The sequence below is a fragment of the Paroedura picta genome, chromosome 3 (assembly GCF_049243985.1).
Source record: "Paroedura picta isolate Pp20150507F chromosome 3, Ppicta_v3.0, whole genome shotgun sequence".
NCBI classification, from domain to species: Eukaryota; Metazoa; Chordata; class Lepidosauria; order Squamata; family Gekkonidae; genus Paroedura; species Paroedura picta.
Genome location: NC_135371.1, coordinates 31,522,325 through 31,543,171, shown reverse-complemented (window position 1 = coordinate 31,543,171; position 20,847 = coordinate 31,522,325). Strand labels below are relative to the sequence as shown.

The following is a 20,847-nucleotide window of genomic DNA, read 5'->3' as shown; positions in this document are numbered from 1 at the left end:
AAAAGTGAAAGTAAAATTCTAACAGCACCTGCTCAACATATTCCCTTTCTATTGCCAGTTCCAGAAACTAGATAAAACAAACGGAATACAAAAATGTAGAACTGCCCCAGCTTGCATGACAGTTTCCATGAATCGCCAGGTGTTCCCTATCCCTCCTTTGGTCTTTCCCAAACCTGCTTTGCAATGATATTTTAGTAAATATTAAAGCAAAGCCAAGGTGGCATTAATATGGAAGGAAAATTCCAGATCTTTCCTGCCCTACTCACATTGGTGACTTTTTTTACAACCTCAGCCCTGCACCAACTACTGCCTTCTTAGCATCATATAATTAAAAAAAATTAATTTTAAATTGAATAAAGTATAACAATACAACAAAGTGTAACAATACAATAAAATTTGTCTGATTCCCTTGAATTTCCAACTTTTTAAAAATGAAAATCTGTAGCTCCTTTTGCTGCAGAGATATAATTCTGCAATGAAAGGAGCTCGGAACTTATTTTTCAGTATGAAAGGTGGGAATTCGGAGAACTGAAATAGATTATAATATAATAACAGTGTAGCAATAACTAAGTGCTATCAAGTTGCAACTGACCTATGGCAATCTCCGGAGGGGGACTTTAGGCAAGCAGTGAATGGAAGTGGTTTCTGCCAAGCTGTGGGGCGGTAGGGGCTGATTAAAAATTTTAAGAATGGGGTATTGCATTACAACACAATACCCTGTTCTTAAGAATAAAATAAAAAGCCCCAGGTGGCTATGCCACACTGAACAAGGCTTTCTGTGTCCCTTCCAGAATGTTGTAGTCATGGCAGCAGGTAGGAAGCAGCTGTGCCAGAATGGCCCTTCCCCATGGCCCTTGCCTGACATAGGCCCTGTTGGCACCCGGAGCAAAAAAGAGAATGTGGATATATGTGGATATATCCATATTCCTTTGCTCCAGGGTAAACAAGGGTCTGAATCAGGCGAAGCGACAATGTCATCTGAAATTGGGAATTTGCTCCACCTCTTGACGAGTGGTAAGGTGGGGCAAAGTCCTGGTGTTGAAAAGGTCTGAGTGGTCTTAGCTGTCAGCCAAGGCTACCACAGAAGGTTGCTTTGAAGATAAAAAGGGGGGGGGGGCCGACCATCGCCTCCAAATTTGCATCTGGTTGGGATGGCCAGGAATAGATGAACTGAGGAATAAGGGCCTAATGAGGGATTATTGTGATTGCCATCTATGCTGTTCTTATCTGTTTTATATGGTGTTTTTATGGTGTTTTTATGTTTTTACTATGTTGTGAACCAGCACGAGCCAGCCTGCCTGGGAGTAGCGGGATAAAAGTCCAGTAAACAAATAAACAAGCAAAAAACAAATAATATAATCTTTTTTTGTCTGCACTGTTAAGAAAGGTGGGGTATGAATGAGTAAATAAATAATAAATATAGCTGAAGATGGCAGACAGATAAAAGGGAGGTTGATGAATGACTGAAAAAAGTGAGAGGCTATGGAGGTTGCAAGGAGGAGGGACACAGGAAAAGTGTGGGGAAGAGAAAATAAGGTGCCCTCCCACAAGTCCTTGTGGGTTCCTACCATGAAACTGGGCCTGGCTCTGTGGCCACCACCACACAATTGTGCCATAGTTTTCCTAAGTAGAGGCTACTAGGGTGTGCATACAACAGAGGGATAAATAAATATAGGTTGGTTGTTGGGTGGGAAGAAGAGAAGGTAGCATAAAAAAGAGTGAGGTTATGCAGACTTGCAGGAAAGGGAAAGAGGAAATAATGGTGGAAAAGGAAAAGAGATGCCTCCTGCAAGGCCTTGAGGCTTTCCTCTTGTACAGCTTCTAGTCTCTTATGGATGTGATGAAGAAAAAAAAACCCTTGTTGGTAGACTTGGTCATAGATCTCTTGCATGTTTTGTCCCTTTCTGTGCATAACAAATTCAAATTGCATAAACAGTTAATTTATTCCCCTATCTAGGAATTCACAGTACATTATTAAATAAGGACAAACAATGAACCATTGTTGACCATTAAAGAACTGCCACTGTTGACTATCAATTAGTTGGCTTTGGAAATATCAAAAGGGAAGTGCTATCATTTTGCTTGATTCTATACAATTTCATGCTCCATAATCAAAGAGAGCCTGGATATTCTTGCTGTGCGGATACAGACAGTTTTAAACAAGTTTTTTTAAACTGTGGTCTTTAAAAAAGAGAGAGAGAGAAAATGCTGACATAACTGAGAAGCATTCAGCCACTAGAACCTCCCTTCATTAAATTTATCCATAGCAAAAGTCAAAAAAGTAGGAGAGAAGAGTTGTGTAATTTATGTCCTTGCTATCACAAGGGCTCTACTTTCTCCAAGAACTGCTTGTTTGTGGTACAACATATTATACTTCAAGGACTTAGAAAAGAACCCGCATAACAAAAGATGTACTAGCAACTGCATGGAAAAAAAATGGAAATCTGTCAAGTAAAATGACTTCATATATGTGAACAGCCTCATCATACAGGAATTGTAAGGAATTATTTGTGAATGCCTACAAAACTAACAAACCGAATCAGTTTAACAGTATTTCTAAAGTATTAGTTAAGGAAAAAGAGCCCACCGATTACACTCAGTTCTGCGCTGGCATAGATGACCCCATGTCTGTTTGCCGCCATACACTGATACATGCCAGTGTCTGATAGGTTCACATTGGTTATGGTGAGGCTTCCATGCTCTATCTGAATTCTTTCCTGCAAAATACAATAAACGTTAATAGAGGAAGCACAGCTTCAAAATTTATCCCTTTCTAGAGTCATGTCATTATTAGAACATGGCAGGGGGGAAACTGAAGATGAAACAGGCAAATTTGTGAACAATTTACATAATGCAATCTATTTGCCCACCAACAAAATTTATATCATATTAAATGAGAACAGGGAAAACCAGTACTACAGCTGGTAAATGCCATTTCAACAGGAACCCTCGTTCTTTTTTTTTCCTCTCTCTTGACTTCTCATTGATTGAACATGTGAATCATTCAGATTAATAGCCTCTTCAAGCAGATAAACTGGAATCTAAAACTACTTCTATTCTAGAGTGCACCATGGCCTATCACAACCAGGAAAGCTCTTCAGAACCTTTAGAAAGGCAGAACTATTAGTCAGCATCTTCTTGAAGCATAATGGGAGCCGTAATCACTCCTAATGGTGTAATGTTGTATGCGGTTTTTTGGCAACATAATTTTAAAAAAGAACTAAAAATGTAAAAGTTGATAATTTAACAATCCTTTACTATGGTCTAATGTGATTTAAGTTCAAGAACATTTGCCGCTGACCTGCAACCAAAAGGTGAATTTAGCAGGAGGGACCAAAGATCCTACCATAATTTGTCTGACTAAGGATATGGAATTTGTGTTATCAGCTTTAATAATAATGTACTTCCATGTATTTGAACAACCAAACCAATAACTAATATACATTTAAATATATATATATATATATATATATATATATATATATATATATATATATATATATATATATATATATATATATATATATATATATATATATATATATATATATATATATATATATATATATATATATATTGATTTCTTAACTGCAGAGTTGCAATTACTGTGTGTAATCTCCAATACAGGGTTGATCAAATATGAACAAAACAGTCTATGTCAGCATGGAGGAGGGAAATACAGCCTCCCTGATAAGGGAGTCTGAGTAATTTGCTTAATTTAGCTACATAATTAAAGAAATCAAGGATCCCCTTGGTGTGACACTGAACAGAAGGGGTATTGAGAAGATATTTCCTGACTTTCCATATATAATTAATCTTTAAACAGTTTATTCTGCCACGGCTAATGGGAGATCAGCTCCCCTATTGTCAATGTCAGCACAGGTCTGAAGAAGAGGAAAGGGGTTATTTTTACAGGACAGAGGTCTTATATCCTGTAAAGTTCAATTAAACTTTAGAAGCTCAAAAACAGAAATGAGAAAAGGCATTTTATAGCCCAAATACCTATATTGTCATTTTGACCTCACTGAATCCATACACACTTGTGACAAAGCTATATTTTCCCTACAGAGCTATGAAGAGTAACAAATACGCAGCCATTTTTGTAGCTCTTTTCTTACAGCAAATGTCCTCTAGAAAAGAGTCCCAGAGCTTCCAAAAACCACTGAATTCAGAGGCAGAAAATAGCACTTAAATGTCTAACTCTCATTGGATATTGGTTGGGAATTAGGTGCCTAAGGGTAATTCCTGCCTTTGAACAATCTAGTTTGAAGTATCATTGTTTTAACTACAAGGAAAGCTCAAGGTGATTCAGTGACATTCTCTCAGCAGGGAAGGAAGTCTGCTCCAGGACAGATGGAGTTTTTAAGCCCACATGGTTGCGTGCATTTCTCTTTCAACAGCAACAATCTATAGAGACATGAAAAAGGTCATCACATCAAAACAACCTTTTGAAGGCAGCCCCCAAACTTGGAACACAAAGAACATTCCTACCTGTGGGATGAGTGGTTCACCATCCTTCAGCCAGCTGTACGAAGGCTTTGGTCTTCCATTCGCCTTACATTCCCAAGTGATGTTTTCTTCTATAGTCACATGAGCATCACTTATTTTCTGGAGCCAGTTGGGAGGAGCTACAATGAGGACAAATACCACTTTTATAAGGATGGGCGTATTGTCATCAGATACGTTTAATCTACATCAGCCTTTCTCAACGTTTTACTGTTGAGAACCCCCTGAAACCTTCTTCAAGTTTTGGGAAAACCCAGAAGTGGTGTGATTGTGCAGAATATGCTTGGGAAGCATACCTGTGTACATGTCCACCTGGGGCCTTTCCTCTTCCCACCCTCTACAGGCCAATCATTGGCTGTTTTAGTGGCGGGGAGGCAGGTCGACATGACCATATACGGTCATATCACCTGATAAATGTTTAATAAAGTTTAAAAAATATATTAACAAATTAATTAACTCCAACTCATTCAGGAAACCCTTGTTGAGAAAGCCTGCTCTACACCGATGCATATTTAGGAATTAAAGGCTGCATCACATGTTTATGACATTCCTGAAGAGCATTTGCAAGAAGTTCAGATCTAGTCTTAACGAAACAAAAGAAAGTATGAAAAAAAATTGGCACATAGAATTTGTATCAGGAAACAGAAAAGTTCAGGTTAAGGTGTATTCTATTATCTTTAGGGCATCTCCTTGCTTCTTTGAATATGCGTAATTGTGCATATCTAAATCTAAACTAGATGTGGTTAAATATTTGTTTCTCCAGGGCAGGCTTTCCTGGAACGGTATTTCTCTGAGGAGCTAGGTATGTCAATTCCTCATCCTTTTATTATCATATAAAAACAAATCATGAAAAACAAATCAGCAGAAGAAACATTCTCAGAAGTCAAATTTCTACTTGAAATTGCTTGTTCAAGCATGCATTCCTATGTTCACATTCCTAAGTTCAAGGCTATTTTCAAACTATTGATAAATACACAATAGTAACTGTGGATGTTTATAAAGGTACTATGACAACTGGGTGTCCTTGAATCTTAGTAGAACACTAAAAGACTCCTCAATAGAATGACTGTCAGACACTAACAAAGCATATGCCTTTCATTTATGAGCCAGAGCTGTTCAGGATATACAAAAAGGAAACAAAGATTCTTTGCATCCTTAAAATACAAAGGGAATGCAAGTAATCTAAAGAACACCAATCTACTGTACGTTCAACTGGAATGAAATTACATTAAAATCACATTACTTTTAGGTCCCCATTTCCATCTGCATAGGGCCAGCATTTATTATTCAGGACATCTATTCTTTTAACAGGCCTCCAGTGAAAATCGTGAAGGACCAGCATTCACTAAAAGAACCGTCACTGGAACCCAAGGATGTGATCCAGGAAGGCCAAAGACTGTAACCATCAATAGAAAGATATTGAAAGCACCCAGTTCCTGTTTTAGATCATTTCATATGATGTCAGTTTATACACACCTGTGAACAAATCATAGAAAGATTCACCCTACCAGTCACATCATGCATAGGGTTAACTCCACAGCAGAGATAACTTTTCTGATGTCTAAGTCAGTTTATTCTCTTCATTCTTTTTTTGGAACATCTTTTTTTTCCCCCAGTTGTAACAGTTCAAAAGACTATCATTCTGATGCTGTTTTTCCAAGGCTGGGATAAGCTCTTTCAGCATTAGCTCTAGAGCATTGTAAGGCTCACAAGGGAACCTATTTTACTTCTGAAGTGAGATATGAACCTTTTGTGCGTGTGTGTGTGTGTGTGTGTGTGTGTGTGTGTATGTGTATGTGTAAATGGTCACTAAGATTAAATTTTATGACCAAGACAACTGAAAAAAGAAAACGCTCAGGATAGTGCTCAGTTCTTTGGGGATATGGTAGAGATTGAATTACAAAGGTTTGCTGCCTGGAAGAATCTGCTCCTCTGTTCAAACAGTTCAACAAAAACATATACAAGTGAATGGTAATATAAAAGGCATCCAACATGGTAACTATGGATTCCTCCTCTTTGGGTGCACCAGAATTGGTTACTTTTTCCATCTTGACACGTGAGAATGCACTTTGAATAAGAGCCAGGCAACACTGAAAGTAATGACTTTTGACTAATATTTTAAAAGAGAGAGCCAGTTTGGTGTAGTGGTTAGGAGTGCGGACTTGTAATCTGGCATGCCAGGTTCGATTCTGCGCTCCCCCACATGCTGCCAGCTGGGTGACCTTGGGCTCGCCACGGCACTGATAAAACTGTTCTGACTGAGCAGTGATATCAGTGCTCTCTCAGCCTCACCCACCCCACAGGGTGTCTGTTGTGGGGAGAGAATGGGAAGGCGACTGTAAGCCGCTTTGAGCCTCCTTCGGGTAGGGAAAAGCGGCATATAAGAACCAAGTCTTCTTCTTCTTCTAAAATAGGGTCCTTGTATTAGACAGCTTTATATACAACACATATTAATAGGAGCATCACATAGGTATTTTGCCACCTAGCAAGCGCTAACATTATATTATTTTATTGTATAAGTGCATTTTAAATGCCTTGACCACTAAGGAAGATGCTTAGCGGTAGAAATGCATGTGGTTTTTGTTCCTCATTTTTCATGGTATAATTATAAGACGTATATTTGTATTTTAAATTCAAACTTTTTTTTGCAGCTCAGCGTTTAGGTTCCTCAATTGAATTTGAAGGTTTAAACGCAGGTTAAAGGGACACTTGACAATTCATTTGTGATTCTGCTCCAGAGGAGAAAATACTGTAGAACTGGATACAAGTCTGGGCAATTTTGATTAGAGTGCCATTTAAACAGGGGCTAGGCCTCATCTACACATTTCAGACACATTTCAAGATAGTTCCTAAGGAACAATGGAATATCTCTGTAGTCTGGAGATAAAGTATAATTCCAGAGGATCTGCAGGCCCTACCTGGAGATTGGCATTCCAACAAATGAGTTAAAGGGCTCTTAACTAGAGGACAGGGAAGAAGATCTGCCAGCAGAGGAAGAGAAAAAGAGGAAGACATGCTCTGCTTTTTGAAGACTCCCCTCCACCATGCTGGTTCACCTGTTTGTACTTTTCTTGTATTTTTTTTTTGTACTGTAAACTAGTTCGAAGAAAAAAGTAGGATATAAATAAATTAATAAAATACTTCATCCAAATTCTCGTTCTGGATTGCTCAACTGTGCTGCTATACAACCTAAACAGAGGAAGGAACAAATGTTCCCTCCTTGAATTAACCTGTGTAAATATATTAAGCATGTATATTTTGATACCACTGATGTTATTGCATGCTTTAAAAGAAAAGTGTGCAACAGCACAGCACCAACAAACACAACTCTTAACTTTCCCAAGTATTGAATCAAATGGTTGAAAGCAAGAGAGTGGTATCCTTTATTTGAAGCTAACAGGGAAATTTGAATTTCATCCTCTCTTTTTTTCCACTGCTCATAGAGGCAGATAACTTAGTTTAAAAGAGTAACACTGCGAGAGCCAGATTTTAATCTCCGGGGCATACATTGTGATAGAACATTTCACAGAGAAAGGCTGCAAGTAAGTGACAAGTTAGATTTTCCGTATCAAATATGTTGGAGTGCTCCTTTCCTTGAACGTGAACTTTTGACCCACCAGAAACAACATGAAAAGGCAATGCTAGCATTGCAGTTTTATCTCAAGACAGATGTGTGATTTCCCACATTAAAAAAAAGAGAGACAGAAGAAATGACAATCGTTTTTGCTCCTCATCTAAGCTTTATGTGAAACTATTTTCACAATGACAGTTTTGGAATAGATAATTCGTATGAATCTCAAAGGCCATTTTCAAAGTTGATGTTTTCAAAACAAACAGGCATTTCAAATTTGAATGGCAGCTAAAAAAACCCTCATAATTCAAGCCATAAGAAATCATGCATTAATATTGGGGGGGGGGGGACGGGACGTATCCACGAGGATACCACTAAGCAAACACTCCTTTTATAAGATGTAGAAATGTACTGTTAGTTAATAAGGTTTTTGAAACTCACTTGGGCATTTGGCAGTTTTCCCTTAGTTTACAAAATTGAATAGCTTTCCAGAGCCATTTACAAACCTAAAATAAAAACCCTACTATTTTTTTTAAAACTGCTATGCAATATCATTTTTGTTTATATTCTAACGATGCTTATACAGTTGGCCTCATGAGAAGCACTGAGCACTTTAAGAAAAGTGAGATTAAATTATTAAAATAATTTTAAAAAACCCTTGGAAACAAAATGGAAACTACTGCGGGTATCAATCAATTGGCTACAGAGATTCAGTGGATCAGGCAAAAGAGATTTAAAAGGTAGTTACAGCTATGCCAGGTGAAATTGCTGAACTGGGGGGGCTTTAGAGAAGGTTAGAACCATGGAAGGGAGCATACTGGCCATCTGGTCCAACCCCCTGCTCAATGAGAGATCCCCCTAAAGAAGGGGTAGTCAACCTGCGGTCCTCCAGATGTCCATGGACTACAATTCCCATGAACCCCTGCCAGCAGACGCTGGCATGGGCTCATGGGAATTGTAGTCCATGGACATCTGGAGGACCGCAGGTTGACTACCCCTGCCCTAAAGCACCCTGACAAAGAGTTCATCCAGCAGCTGCTTGAAATCTGCCACTGAGGCAGAGCTCACACCTCTCTACACAGCTGATTCCACAGCTGAGCTACCCTTACGGTAATTTTTTCCATAATCTCCAGCCATTATCTTTCTGCCATAACATTAACCAGTTATTGCAAATCCTATCTATCTTCTGCTGCCAACAGGAACTGCTCCCTGCCCTTCTTTAACTGACAGCTTTTCAAGTACTTAGAGTTGAGTTTTTATCCTCTGCTTTTCACTACCCAAAGAAGTCTCAAAGTGGTTTACAATTCCCTTCCCTCCATCTCCTAATCTGGCATGCCAGGTTCGATTCTGCGTTCCCCCACATGCAACCAGCTGGGTGACCCTGGGCTCGACACAGCACTGATAAAACTGTTCTGACCTGGCAGTGATATCAGGGCTCTCTCAGCCTCACCCACCCCACAGGGTGTCTGTTGTGGGGAGAGGAATGGGAAGGCAACTGTAAGACGCTTTGAGCCTCCTTCGGGTAGGGAAAAGCGACATATAAGAACCAACTCTTTTTCTTCTTCTTCTCCCCACAATGAACACCCTGTGAGGTAGGTGAGGCTGAGAGAGCTCTGATAGAATTGTTCTATGAGAACAGCTCTAACAGTACTGTGACTAGCCCAAGGTCACCCAGCTGGCTGCATGTGGTGGGGGAGCAGAGGGGAAAACTCAGCTCTCCAGAGTAGATGCTATTGCTTTTAACCACTACACCTGTATAGCAATCATGTCCTCCCTCAACTTCAACTCCTGATTATTTTTGTCTTTCTCCTATGTACCTGCTCCATTCTTTTGAAATGAGGCTTCCAGAACTGTGCACAGGTGCAGCCTGATCAATGCAGCAAGCAGTGGGATTAGAACATCTTGTAATTTTGATGTTATACCTTTGATGTTAAATCCCATGACCACATGAGACTTTCTTTGACACTGCATCACACTGACTGCTCATATTTAGCTTACAGACCACCCATATCTCAAGATCCAATTGCTATCAAGAAATGTCCCTCATCCAGTAAGTGTGCTTCTAATTTTTGCTACTCAAATGTAGAACTCTGCACTTATCCCTGTTAAATTGTATATATTCACATCTGTCTCCCTTTTTAAAAATTATTCCATTTATATACTGCCCTCCTGTTAGGCTAGCTCAGGGCAGCGTACAACATCAACAGTATAATTAAAACATTACTTATTAAAACCAACTTTAACAACAACATCAATTACAGCCAGTATTTCTAGTGCTGTCCCTTTGAATAGGTCTATTGCCGGATTAAGATGTCGACATGGGAGTGTTTTTTAAAGGGGGGCCATTAGATATCAGATCACTGCCCCCAACCAAAAGTTTGGCGGAAGAACTCCATCTTGCCCTGCGGAACTGTACCAGGCTTGGATCTCCCCTGGGAGCTCATTCCACCAAGTAGGGGCCAGAACTCAATAGTCCAGGCCCTGGTTGAGGCCAGACATACTTCCTTTGTGCCAAGGACTAACAACAGGTTGGTATTTGCAGACCAGAGCACTCTACAGGGGTCATAGGCAGAGAGGCGGTTCCTCAGGTGTGTTCATATCTTGCTGAATTCTCTCTCTCTCTCTTCTGGGGTGTTCACTACTACTCCCAAATTGGTGTTATCTTCAAATTTAATGAGTAGTCCCTCTACTCCCTCATCCAGACCATTTATAAAAAATATATTGTAAGGTAACAGGTCCAGAACTGAGCACTCCACTAGATATCAGATGAAACTCCAGTGTAAATTGCTTTTTGGGTTTAGTTCTCCAACCAGTTCCCTATCTACCAAACTATCCTCCAGTTTACCCATCATAATATCATGGGGAGCCCTGTCAAAAGCTTTATTGAAATCCAGGTAGACAATGTAGATGGCATTCCCACTATCCAGTAAGTTAATCACTTAATCAGAGAAAGAAAATAAATTGGTCTGGCAGGACCTGTTGGAGACAAATCTGTGCTGATTCCCCTGAAAAAAACAAGTTCCTTCAGATGCTCACAAATGTTTTAAGAACCATAAATAATATCTTCTCTAGTGGACACACATAAAAAATCCCAGTGTGTACACTACAAATGCCAACAAGTTGAGACCTAGTGTGTTTCAATCTCAGTCATCTTCCTCATAAAGTTACACACAGTTCTATATAACTTTTTTCCCAATTTTCAACAGGTGGTAAAAACTTATTTAATCTGTTATGGCTGGTTTTGGTCCTGCAAAGTATTTGTATTAGCAGAATCCCTAGCCAGCAAATATTTCTTATTCCTCGCTTGGGTACTTGAAAATCCCGCTGTGTGTTTGTCTGCAAAATGGACCTGTTGGAGACAAATTTGTGTTGACTTTCCAGGATCACCAAGTTTTCCTTCAGATGCTCACAGTCTGACCCCTTTAAAAACTGTTCCAGTATCTTTTCAGGAACAAAGGTCAGATTGACTGACATGTAGTCTCCTGGGTCAGGGAGTCTGTGATAATATTTGTCCACTTCTAGTTTTGTAGCACCTCTCCTGTCTTTGAAGAGGTTTGGAAGATCATGAACAAAGGAAGGCTCTCTAGAAAGCGCTTTTAGCACTCTCGGGTACACACCATCGCACTCAGGGAACCTGTACTCATCCAATGCAGACATGTGCCTCTCAGCAGTTTCTCTGTCCATGTCAAATGGCGGTGGTTGAGCCTGGTAGTTAATGAAGCTTGGATAACAGAAGCAAGGTCTGACCTGTCCAAGAGGGAGAAAATACTCCGGACAGAATATCAATGGAAAAAGGCATTCCTGGCTATACCTTCCCTATGCATTTCATAATATAATTGGAGGTTCAAGAATTTTCTGGGATTTTCCAACCAATAAGACAAGGATACAGGTACCTCATCTGTCATAAACATATTCATCATGTGTAGGATAATTAAATCACTTACCAACTTTATTTTTATCCTGCCTGAATTGAATTTTAAGTTCTTTTATCTATTAGACATACAAGACATTGGTTCAAGACAGGCTGCAGCACTTCAGACATTCCGCCTCTAATAGAGGACAATGAGAGCCTGACCCAAGTAGCAGAACAAAGGAGGATTTGGCCAGGGCTGGGGAGAGGTCTCCTGTTACCCAATAGTGTTCTTGTTTCCTGTCTCATACTCATTTATGGAGCTGTTAATGTCACATCACTCTTTCTCTTCATTCCTTATGCAAAACAGTTCAGGTTTCTTGGCCTCCAGCAATGTTTCTGCTTCAGCTGTCAACCTTGTTGACCTTGAAGAGGCCAACACAACTTCTCTCTTGAAGGCCATTCCTATGACAGTTCTCCAAGTTACAATCAGAATCCCATGGCTCAATCTACTGAGGCAGCACTGATTTCTCTACTTAATTTGGGAGACAGCATCAAGAAGAAATGTCTATACGCATGCATTGAATTGGAAGTAAGAGCAAAGTAATCAAGAAGAGAAAGTAAGCACTGAATGGAGGAATCAGGAGAAGAATCAGTATGAATGTTAAAGTCACCAAGAATAAGAGAGGGAACAGATGAGGAAAACGACAGGTCTGATTTACACAGTACAGCTTGCTATGTTCTAAGTTTGTGACTTGATGAATTGCATGAATACTCTCCACCAGTGTGGCTTCCTGCTAATATTAATCTGCACTGCACAATGTATAATATTCTCTTTAAAAAAAAGACAATCCTATGGCAATACATTTCCTCCTCTCTCTTGGCACTCTGAAGTTGTTTTTATAATCCCATATATCATTGGTAGCTTTTTAAAAGAAGGTGTAGAAGCACCAGTGGTTACAGATGCATCAATATTGTTTTAGAATAATACAGGCTTGTTTGAGGCAGATGCACAACTGAGGCTACTGGGCTGGAGAAAGAATGAAGAAGAGAGCTGCTGGGAAGTGTATTTTTGCCTTTTCTAAACCACTAATTTCTAGGGAGTATTAACTGAGGTTAACTGAGTTTGCTTTATGAGATGACAGTGTTTGAGAGTGGGTGCTTGCAGCCTGCTGGAGGGTGGTTGTTTTTGGATAGGTCTGTTTGGGTCTTGTCTGGTCTGCTGCTCACTGGGCAAGGAGTCTGGGGCTGACTGGAGGCCCCACCCTTTGCTGTTGCTGTTGGGAGCTGTGGACTGTGGGTCTCTGAACTGTAAGGTTCCTCCACCTAGGCAGAGGCATGGGCTTTTGGCACAAGTCAAAGGGCCAGAGTCAAAAAGCTCTTGGCCTGCAGGTCAGGCCTGAGGACACTGCATCACTCTAGAGCAGGGGTAGTCAACCTGTGGTCCTCCAGATGTTCATGGACTATAATTCCCATGAGCCCCTGCCAGCATTTGCTGGTGGGAATTGTAGTCCATGAACATCTGGAGGACCCCTGCTCTAGACAACTTTAAAGAAACCTAACCAGTTCTGAAAGTAGAAAACCAGCAGGTGACTGGGCAGAAATCATGGGTGGGCAGGCAGGGTGGTGAAGGCAATGCTGTCTCAGAGTTAAAACCAGTCCCCACCCCAACCCATTTGCTGCTGTAGCTCCATTAGATGGCTTCAGAGACGAAAGGCAAGGGCATCTGCACTCCATCCTCATCAGCTCTTCCAGACTCATGGAAGAGTCTCCTTCTTTGGAAGTTTTTAAGCTGAGGCTAGATAGCTTTTTGACAGAAATGCTGATTCTGTGACTTAGGCAGATTGTAAGTGGCTGGGCAGAGGAAATTGCGTCTGAGCTTGGCTCTAGTGGCCCTTTCTTGCATGCCCAGGGAATGCTGATTACCACTTTGGGGTCAGAAGGCGAGTTTCCTCGAGACCAGACTGACCAGGGATTCTGGGTTTCTTTTTGGGGGAGGGGCATCATCTGGACCCTAGAGGTCCCTCACAACTCTATGATTCTATGAAACCAGAGCAGTTTTACAGTATTCAGGGGTCCTGGCCCAAGGCAGTTGCCCTAACTGCCCTATAGCTAAGACTACCCCTGTAAATATCCTCTGGACCAGATGTTTTCGACATTTTGATCATGGAAGAACCCTTGAAATATTTTTCAGGCTTTGAGGAACCCTGGAAGTAGTGCCCCTTCAAAGAGGTGGGCATGGAAGTAAGATGCAGGAGCCAACCAATTCATCAATTGATCATTTACTGTTTCCAATGTGGAAAGAGATGAGGCCTGTAAACGAAGTATGCTCCAGTGCTGTCTAGTGATTTCTGCAGCCATCTGAACTTCTGGAAAGGTTGCATAAGTTCCAGGGAGCTCTCATGTAACCCCAGGGTTCTCCTAGAACCCTGGATGGGAATCCCAATTTTGGATCAATACTTCTTTGTATTTTAGAAGAGCCTCTTGTGGTGCAGAGTGGTAAGGCAGCCATCTGAAAGCTTTGCCCATGAGGCTGGGAGTTCAATCCCAGCAGCCGGCTCAAGGTTGACTCAGCCTTCCATCCTTCCAAGGTCGGTAAAATGAGTACCCAGATTGCTGCTGGGGGGTAAACGGTAATGACTGGGGAAGGCACTGGCAAACCACCCTGTATTGAGTCTGCCATGAAAACGCTAGAGGGCGTCACCCCAAGGGTCAGACATGACCCGGTGCTTGCACAGGGGATACCTTTACCTTTACCTTTACTTCTTTGTAGATGACATTGACTTACAGCAGAGAATATAACTCTTTGGTCACTTCTGGAAGCATTACAGTGTTTAGAATTTCTGATGACCTTGGAGAATATTACAGCCTATTCAAAGAGTCCATCCAAGTAAGAGCGCAACACCACACTGCAATTAATCTGCTATCTGATACAATATTATCAGCAAGGAATTCAGATGGAAGTTGTCTCGTTCTTCAAATCATATCATTGTTACACAAACACCACGAAGAAGCCTTTTTCAAAACGAGGTTGGAATATGAAAGGCAAAATTTGGTTTGCGACAGGAAATCCTATCATTTAAACACTTTTTTTGGTTTGTTAATTCCAGAGGGGTAGCCTCTGCAGCAAAATACAGAGGAGTCTTGTGGCACCATGAAGGTTAACACAGTTTTATCCAGTAGAATTTTCATGTACTAGCGTCCACTTCTTCAGATGTGCTGACTAGCTCCTCACTGTGTAGAAGTATTAAAATAAACAAACAGCTGGTGCAGAGGGCAGGAAATGCAGGGTGTATACAGTAAAACATAATTATGTGAAATTCAAATTTAATCAAGAAAAGCAGAGACACCGCTCAAAAGTTGTATTTAGTAAGCAGCTGTACTGGGTGGACAGTTCCAGATTTGCTAAGATAATTAACACCTGCCCCAACTCCTTGCTCATGCCAGAGGGAGAGGAAGTGTGAAACCCGAGGATCTGATAAAAAAATTTCATACAGGAACTATATGTGAGAGTTTTCATTCACACTTTACTTGAATTCCTATGGTTCATGAGATGATTGACTTGGAAAGGGTCCGGTGTGGGATGGCTGCGTTGCTTGTTTTACAGCTTTCATCACAGCAGCCCAAATAGCCCAACTTAGCCTTGTCCATCCGAGCTTGGAAGCTAAGCAAAGTCAGCTACGGTCAATACTAAGATGAGAGACCATCAAGGAAGGCTGTGACTGCTGTGCAGATGGAGGCAATGGCAAACTACCTCTGCTTGTTTTTTTGTCTGAGGCATTCCATGGATGGGGCTGCCATAGGTCAATATAGCTCAGTGGCATGTGTGGCAGAAAGCACCATCAAGTCACTTCATGGGGTTTTCAAGGCAAGGGATGTTCAGAGGTGGTTTGCCATGGCTTGCCTCCACATCATGACCCTGGTATTCCTTGGAGGTCCCCCATCCAAACAGTAGCCAAGGCTAATGCTGCTTAGCTTCCAAGATCTGATGACACTGTGCTACACCGAGCTATCCAAATCAGGGAAGTGTGTACTTCATCCCTAAGGGCTCCCCCTCACTGTCGGTCTTTAAGCAGTGGCTGGACAGATACTTAACATCGATGTTGTAGGCTGATCCTGCATTAAACTGGGGGTTGGACTAGATAGCCATTATAGCCCCTTCCAGCTCTATGATTTTATGAAATCAGCACAGAAACAGGGAGGGGGGAGCTGAATTTGAGCCCTCCACAATATCAAACCTTAATGAACACTTTGAGGACAAGAATAACAGACCACCTGACAGCCTTTGTGATGCCTCATATCAGAACAGCTTGTCCCTTGCCACTTGCCTACCAAATGTTTATAAAGTCCTAGTAAACCGGACCAGGATCCTCATATAACATCAATATTTTCCTAGCCCTGCACAACAGCTCACTATTCCTTGTGAAAAACAACTAACCTACTGCTATCTAATATCTTCCTGGTGATCCTACATTAGGGAATTTGCCTTTATATGAAACAAACAAACAAACAAACAAACATATCAGACATGCGGATCAGGAATGTCTGGTGGAAATCCTTACTATTACAAAAGATGAAGAGATATTCAAAGGTCAATAAGGATTAGAACAAGGTGGGGAAAATAGGGGAGAGGGGATTTATGCAGGGGTAGTCAAACTGCGGCCCTCCAGATGTTCATGGACTACAATTCCCAGAAGCCCCTGCCAGCATTCGCTGGCAGGGGCTCCTAGGAATTGTAGTCCATGGACATCTGGAGGGCCGCAGTTTGATTACCCCTGGATTTATGTATTTGAGATTTGGAGATTTTGGGGGTGGAACCTGAAGGGAATTAGGTTTGAGGAGGGGAGGGCCTTCCATGGGGTATAATGCCATATTATCTACCTTTCAAGGCAATCATTTTTTCCAGATGAACTGACCTCTGTCACCTGGAAATCAGTTGTAATTCCGGGGGATCTCCAGCTACCACCTGGAGATGTACATCCCTATCCAAATAAGATCCCTTGGGACCCCCGCTGGGGAGGAAAGCAATGTATAAATGCAGCAAACAAAAGTAAAAAATAAAAATAAGCCTTCCTTTCCTGTATCCTGTGAAGGGCATTCGAATGAAAAAAAAAGTCCTGACCCAGACAGAGGCAGTTACAAACGACAAATGTTAATCAGAAATTAAAATTCTAGCAATGAAGGAAGCAAATGGCTGTATAAATAAAACACAGGCCAAGCCAAACACAATTAATCCAAGAGCACACAGTTTGTGGCCAGATGCAGGAGAGGGACTTCAATTGCTTCCCAGCCCACTTTTTACATGTTGAAAAATGGCTCTCCTTCCTACAACATACATTTTTATATCTTCCTTCGCTTTGCGGCCACAATCAATATGCCTGCCTTAGAGATTTATTTTATTTTATGTAAAAATTACACTTGCTGAGCAGACCTATTTGTAAGACAAAATTTCAGAAGGAAAAGCAACGCTGACAACGCAGCAAAGCATTTGCCACTTTTGGGCTTCCGCCATGATGAAGAACAGGGGAGTAAATAATCTGGGTACCGTAAAATGTCAGCTGTCCCCTGGCCACGTTCCTGCCTCTCACATTTTCAGCCACACACTCATACAGGCCCGAGTCTTCCTGTTGAAAGTTTGGGATTTCAAGGATACTGCTTGATTTGTGCCTCCGAGCTTTTCTGGGGATTTGTTTTCCATCTGCTCTCTTCCAGCTGATTGTAGGAACCGGACTGTTGATCAAGGACAACAAAGACAAAAGGGCAAAGAATCTGATAAGGGCAACATCCTTTTTAGTGGGATTTTACACAGAGATATTTACAGATAAATCTGCACACATCCCCTCTTCTTTCTTTAAATATGCCAGCAAACATTGCAACAATGTGCACAAAACACTTCTTGTCTGTCACAAATTTACTAGTTTGTGTGCCCCCCTACATATGCTATTACAGTAATTGGCCTTCTAATGGGGAAAAATAGAACAATAAATCCCACAAGTTTGGTAAAGCTCCCCTTGCCTAATTGTCTGGAAGGGAACCAGGCAAGTCTGATGTAGCAATACCCAGAATTCTACATTTTGGCAACAGCTCTTGTCTTCAATTCTTAAAGACATTATGCAGATACATCTTCTAGATAAAACAGGCTTGAAATGCATAATCTGCATCTTGAAGTCCCAGCCTCCAACTCTGGGCCTTTATAAATGTATTGCCAGTAGAATTTCTTCAGGGAACATTTGCAGCATTCATCTGCCATAGAGCAGTTGAGATGCCATATTTCTCAGGGCATGTTAGGGTTGTGGGGATCTCAACGAAAGATCATGTCTTTATAATAAGAAACATGTCAACAACATAGAGCATTTTACACTGTGTTTCTTAAATGCTCTCTAGGCCAGCCTTGTAGGTTCCCTTCTTTCTCCTATTGCTTCTTCTAGAGTCAGTTTGTTTTTCCATTTAAGCAAAACTATTTCCTAAACTAAGCTTTGGTAGACTTGGCACTTCAGTCCCTGAGGCATGAACTTCTTTTCCTTGATTTGAAGGGAAGTACATTCCTTTTGGGTAAAGCTATATATTTCAGATATCTTCCAGCAGTAATGTTTCATCTATCTATCAAGCTGGCCTGTTTTATCCTGACATGCATCACGCTGTGATGCAAATTGTATCAATAACTTTCCTTACTGAGCACACAACAGGATTACTAAGCAAAATGTCCTACAAACATCTGTTTAGCAAGTGATTTCAGAAAAAGTGATCTGTTCATCAAAGTTATGTGTACATTGGGTTTGAACTTGTCAACAGCAGTAGAATTGGAGCTGGACGGTGTGCAAAAGATAAAACCAACACTGATAGATTCAGATATGCTTTGCATTCATATCCTCCTCTTTCTCTAGGAAGCTCAGGATGGACTGCTTAGGTTGCCAATCTCCAGATGGAGCCTGGAGGTCTCTCGGAATAACTAATCATCTCCAGACTGCAGAGATTAGTTCCCGTGGAGAAAATGGCTGCTTTGGAGAGTGGCCTCTATGGAATTAAATCCCTGCTGAGGCCCTCCACAAGCCCTACTGCCAAATCTCCAACCTGGAGCTGACAGCCGTATACTTGGTTATCCCATCTTCCCCTTGCAGAAATCCAGTGAGGCAAGTTAGGCTTCAGAGAACAAGACTGGCCTGGCCCAAGGTTAACCAGCAAGCTTCCCTCCCAGCTTATAAATAATATATTGTACACATTATACAACATCAGTTTCTTACAAAACTTTTATTCAGCCACACGATTAAAAGGCAAAAACTTACTTTCCAAGTGCAAAACACTCCAGTCTCACAGTTGTTCCTTTTGCAGATGGAACCATTTCTGGAAACTGCACTTCTATTTTTGGCTCATATTCACCCATCACTCCTGTGAACATATAATAGATGCTAAATTGGCTTGAATTTTGCATTACATATCCTTAAGTATTCCTGAGTTAACCCAGGGCTGTTTTATACATCATTACGTGCCCAATTAATCTGTTCATTTCAAACAGGACCTCGTCTCCAACAGCCGAACACCGTGGGCTCCCTCTGCCATTAACTGCCAGAGGAAAATTTGCTTTGCAGCTCTCAGCCATCTGCCTAAGATTGCATCCCATCATGGCTCCTTCCTTTTTCATTTTTTATATTCTTTTTGTGAACAGGAAAGTGCTAATAAAGTACAATCAATGCCTTTTGGAGAGAGCAATACAGAGCAAACAACTGTTGCAAAAATGTTGATAAAGCACTGAGGGCTAATCAAATTTCCTATTAACTTTAATGCAGAATACCCTCTGAGATTCTGCACTGGGTTGTAGTTGCTTTAACTTTTACTTCCTTAGTACATCATGCATCAACTGAGTATTGTTGTGTTTTAGTTAAATGGGGAAATAAATCATCACAATTCTTATAAAACAAGTAATTTCCAGAACTGGTTACATCTGATACTTTTTAAAAAATAACAATTCCACGATCCTTCTACATTTTTATCAGCTGTATGAAAAGTGGATGAATACAGTAGAAAACTGAAAATACTGTAGTAGCAAGAAAGTAATAACCATCAATATTAGATTTGAATTATCATGCCATTCCAATTGTCTTCCACATTGGACTTCCTCCAGAAACAGCTGTGACCACCTTCTTTGTCAGACCACAGCTCCTACTGGTGGCTTGTTCCTCAATGATGAAGGTATCTGAGGTAGCTTCAAGGTGGCCATCACACTCATGGTAATGCCATATCACTTTCAGGTTGGCTAAATGTGATTCTGGCTGGGCTGATCATGTCATGGACCTTCTACCAAGCCTCCACACTTACAAAGTAAACCCAAGAGGAAGAGTGTTACAATGAAACAATTTTAAAAGAAGTGTACTGTATTTACTATATTATTATTATTGATAACAGCACTGGCTATAGATTAGTTATTAATAGGGTTGCCAATCTCCAGGTGGGTAACTGGAGATCAACCACTATTATAACTGATTTCTTGAAAACAAATATCAGTTCACCTGGAGAAAATTGATGCTTTAAAGGGGGGATTCTATGGCATTGTATCTTGCTGAAGTCCCTCCTCTCCCCAGGCTCCACCGACAAAATCTCCAGATATTCCCCAGCCCATAACTAGCAACTCTAGTTATTAGCATGGCAACTGACTGATAGTCTAAGATACAAAACTGAAATTATGGGAGATGGAGTCCGGCTATCTGGAAACTGCTCTACAGCTTTTGGAATGAGAGAGAATGCAGAAAATGTCATATTCCATGGCATTGATGGACAGGGCCAACAGGGCAAGAAAACAGTTCCCCAAAGCAGTCTGCGTGAAAGAGATGAAACGTGCATTCAATAAGAGTTTTCTAGCTGTGATATGATGTGCACATGAGGGGACAGCTCACTTATTTTCTAGGAATTTGATGGAGTATGTACT

The 20,847-nt window shown here is 40.9% G+C and overlaps 1 protein-coding gene across 7 annotated transcripts in view; it reads right to left on the bottom strand.

Annotated features, from left to right (window-relative positions):
* Positions 1-20,847, bottom strand: part of LOC143831783 (contactin-4) — a 669,529-nt gene that overhangs the window by 140,216 nt on the left and 508,466 nt on the right. For all 7 annotated transcript variants that reach the window (XM_077325228.1, XM_077325223.1, XM_077325222.1 and 4 more), the window contains 4 exons: positions 19,211-19,313; positions 17,473-17,657; positions 4,492-4,628; positions 2,588-2,717 (listed from right to left, as the gene is read on the bottom strand). In XM_077325228.1, coding sequence (XP_077181343.1) covers positions 2,588-2,717; positions 4,492-4,628; positions 17,473-17,657; positions 19,211-19,313 — 555 coding nt within the window. The remainder of the gene's footprint in view (positions 1-2,587; positions 2,718-4,491; positions 4,629-17,472; positions 17,658-19,210; positions 19,314-20,847) is intronic.